Below are 2,543 nucleotides of genomic sequence, written 5' to 3' on the forward strand. Positions count from 1 at the left end.
ACCCCGCGCGCCCCCGAGCCCGAGGCGCGGCTCCAGATGTGAATTTGGTTCCGGGGGGAGGACGCGAGCTTCCTCGGGGCCTTGGCACATTCTCCCACTCTGAGGTCATTCCGTAGGTGGTCAGCGGGGAGAGCGCGCCTGGAGCCTTCCTGCCTCCATCCACTGGGGAGGGGAGAGGGAGAAGGGAGGGGCGCGAGGAGGGAGGGAGACGCCGCCAGCACACCACCAAGTGGCACCGAGCAGTGATAACAAACTCAACTTAAAAAAAAGAAAAGGAAAAGGAAAAAACTTCCCCAAGTTGCAGCCCAAGATGTGCGGACGTGCGGGCAGAGGCGCAGGGCGCGGAGTGTGGGTGGCCCGCAAGCCCCCCGGCTGCTCTCCCCAGCCGAAGAGAGCTCAGACGTGAGGCCGACCAGGCCCTGCGCCCCTGGCAGGTCAGGAAATGTGCTGGAGGCTCGCTCGGCTTCCTGATGGAGACCCTGGGGGCGGCCGGTTCCCGTGGGGAGCAGGCGCCTCTAGGGAGGGGGGCCCGGGAAGCGCGCAGCGCCGGCTCCTTCCCCAGCAACCAGCACCACACCCCCATTCCGCTCCCACCCCCGGCCCTGCGGTTGTGGGCAGATCCTGCCCTCCCAGGCCCAGGAGAGCTGGGGTTTGCCGGAGGGTAGGGGTCTCTCCTCACCACCCTCTATCCTCCCCTCCACCTCCAGGTTGACCTGAAAACAAGGCACCGCCATCCTCTATAATCGACTTTTTATTAAGATTATAAATTTAAACAAATCTGAACAGTTTTACCCGGTGATATACAATTCAGTATGCACAAAAATACAGGGGAATGAGGGAGAAGGGCCAAGAAAGGAAGGGTTGGCAACTTGTTTTGGAGTCCACATGGTGCTGATGATAGAGAACCAGAGGGGCTGCAGACCAACCCCACCTTTTTACAACAAAAGGCTTTAAATTAAACAAGATCTATCGAGCTGAAGACACAGGACGGGGTTGTCACAGGCTCGAACAATGCTGGTTTCATGAAATGCAACCGAAGGCTGAACCAGGACAGTGCAACTTAGAAGCACACACACAAACACCACATCTGACCAGGAACTTAGTGAAAAGTCTCCAACGCAGTCGGCGGTCCCGGCCCCTCCCTCCCTCGGGGCCGCCGGAGATCCAGGTGAAGGAATCGACTTCCTTTTTTGTTTAGTGAGGACCGCAGTGCTGGGCATGATGGGAAATGTAGTCGGCTGTGCCCGCCCCCCACCCCTTCCCCAAACAGTGTCCGAGAGTGTCGGGGTGTCGGGCGCCACCCCCGAGTCTGGAAGACGGGTGGAGGAGGGGAGGAGAACAGAGCCAGAGGGGCGGGGAGAGGAGGGGTTCAAGACACCCGCCCCGCGAAGAAAAGAAAAAAAAAGTTGAAGTGTTTTCATTTCTGCCTTCTCATTTTGAGAACTTTGGAGGCCGCCCCCAGAGAGGAAATGTGACCCAAACGTCCCTTTCGGAGATAGAGTTTGCCTTTGTTTTTGCTCAGGATTTCACAAGACCCATTCCTCACCCCACGGAGGAACTCGGGAGAACGGAGCGCCGGGCTTCCTAGGTCTGACAACTGATTGGAATCGGAGCCCCGGGCCCCGCGCCCTCCTGCGCTGCGCCCCCAGCGCGCCCCGGCGGTCCGGGCGCCCTGCCTCGCCCCCGGCTGCTCGGCAGCTCCGCCGGGCAGCAGCCCTTCCTCACGTGGCTGGCTCCTCTCTAAACACCACTGCAATCACTACAATAAAAAGAAAAAAAAAAAGAGTAGGAGAAACACAAAGCATACTTAAATAGGCGCTTTTTCTCTCTGCAAAAATAAAGTCCAAGATCTTAGATTTCTTTTTCTTTTATTTTACAATTTATAAAACATCAGCCATCTCCCTCTGCTCGCCCCCAGCTCTGCCCCGAGTGGCCGGGTGCCCGTTCGTTCCCTCCTCTCGCCCCTTGGCCGAGTCTTTGTCTGTCCCCAGCCCCGCGGGGCCCCGGGTCCCCGTGCCCTCGGAGGTCCCTAGAAGGCGACAATGGCTCGAGTCCAGGCGCCGAGGCTGGCGAGCGCCTGCTTGGCGCACAGCTGCCCGTTGAGCGGCGGCGGCTGCTCAGAGGAGTCCGGCTGTCGGCTCACTAGCCCGGAGAAGCCCGAGCCAAAGATGGAGATCAAGTTTGAGATGTTGGACGCGTCCGGGGACGAGTCCGGGCAGAAGTCCTCGAAGCGGGCGCGCTTGCAGGGGGCGAACGGGACGCCCCCGGGGGGCTCGGCCCCCAGGTCGCCCGCGTCCTCGTCGTCGTTGTCCTCCTCCTCCTGGCCTGGGTAATACTTGCGCTTGCAGCCGGCGGCGGACGCCAGGCCGGGTCCCGGGGCGCCCTGGCCACAGCAGGGGCAGTGGGCGGAGGCGCAGCAGTCCTGGTGCAAGTAGCCGTTCTCCACCGTGGTCACCACGTGAGTGTCCAGGTCCAGCACGGTGGTCTGGCTGCTGCAGTGCACGCCGAAGTCCGAGGGGGCCGGGTACGCGCCCCGGTAGAAG

General features: G+C 60.9%; 1 protein-coding gene across 1 annotated transcript in view; it reads right to left on the reverse strand.

The window, feature by feature from the left end:
• Nucleotides 1-1,851: 1,851 nt before the first annotated feature.
• IER5L (immediate early response 5 like) overlaps nucleotides 1,852-2,543 on the reverse strand; it is a 1,454-nt gene continuing 762 nt past the window's right edge. Inside the window, exon 2 of the mRNA XM_024762211.1 lies at nucleotides 1,852-2,543. Within this exon, the coding sequence (XP_024617979.1) occupies nucleotides 2,030-2,543 (514 nt within the window). The 3' untranslated portion in view covers nucleotides 1,852-2,029.

The sequence above is a fragment of the Neophocaena asiaeorientalis genome, unplaced genomic scaffold (genome assembly GCF_003031525.2).
Source record: "Neophocaena asiaeorientalis asiaeorientalis breed wild unplaced genomic scaffold, Neophocaena_asiaeorientalis_V1.1 scaffold78, whole genome shotgun sequence".
In the NCBI taxonomy this organism is placed as follows: Eukaryota; Metazoa; Chordata; class Mammalia; order Artiodactyla; family Phocoenidae; genus Neophocaena; species Neophocaena asiaeorientalis.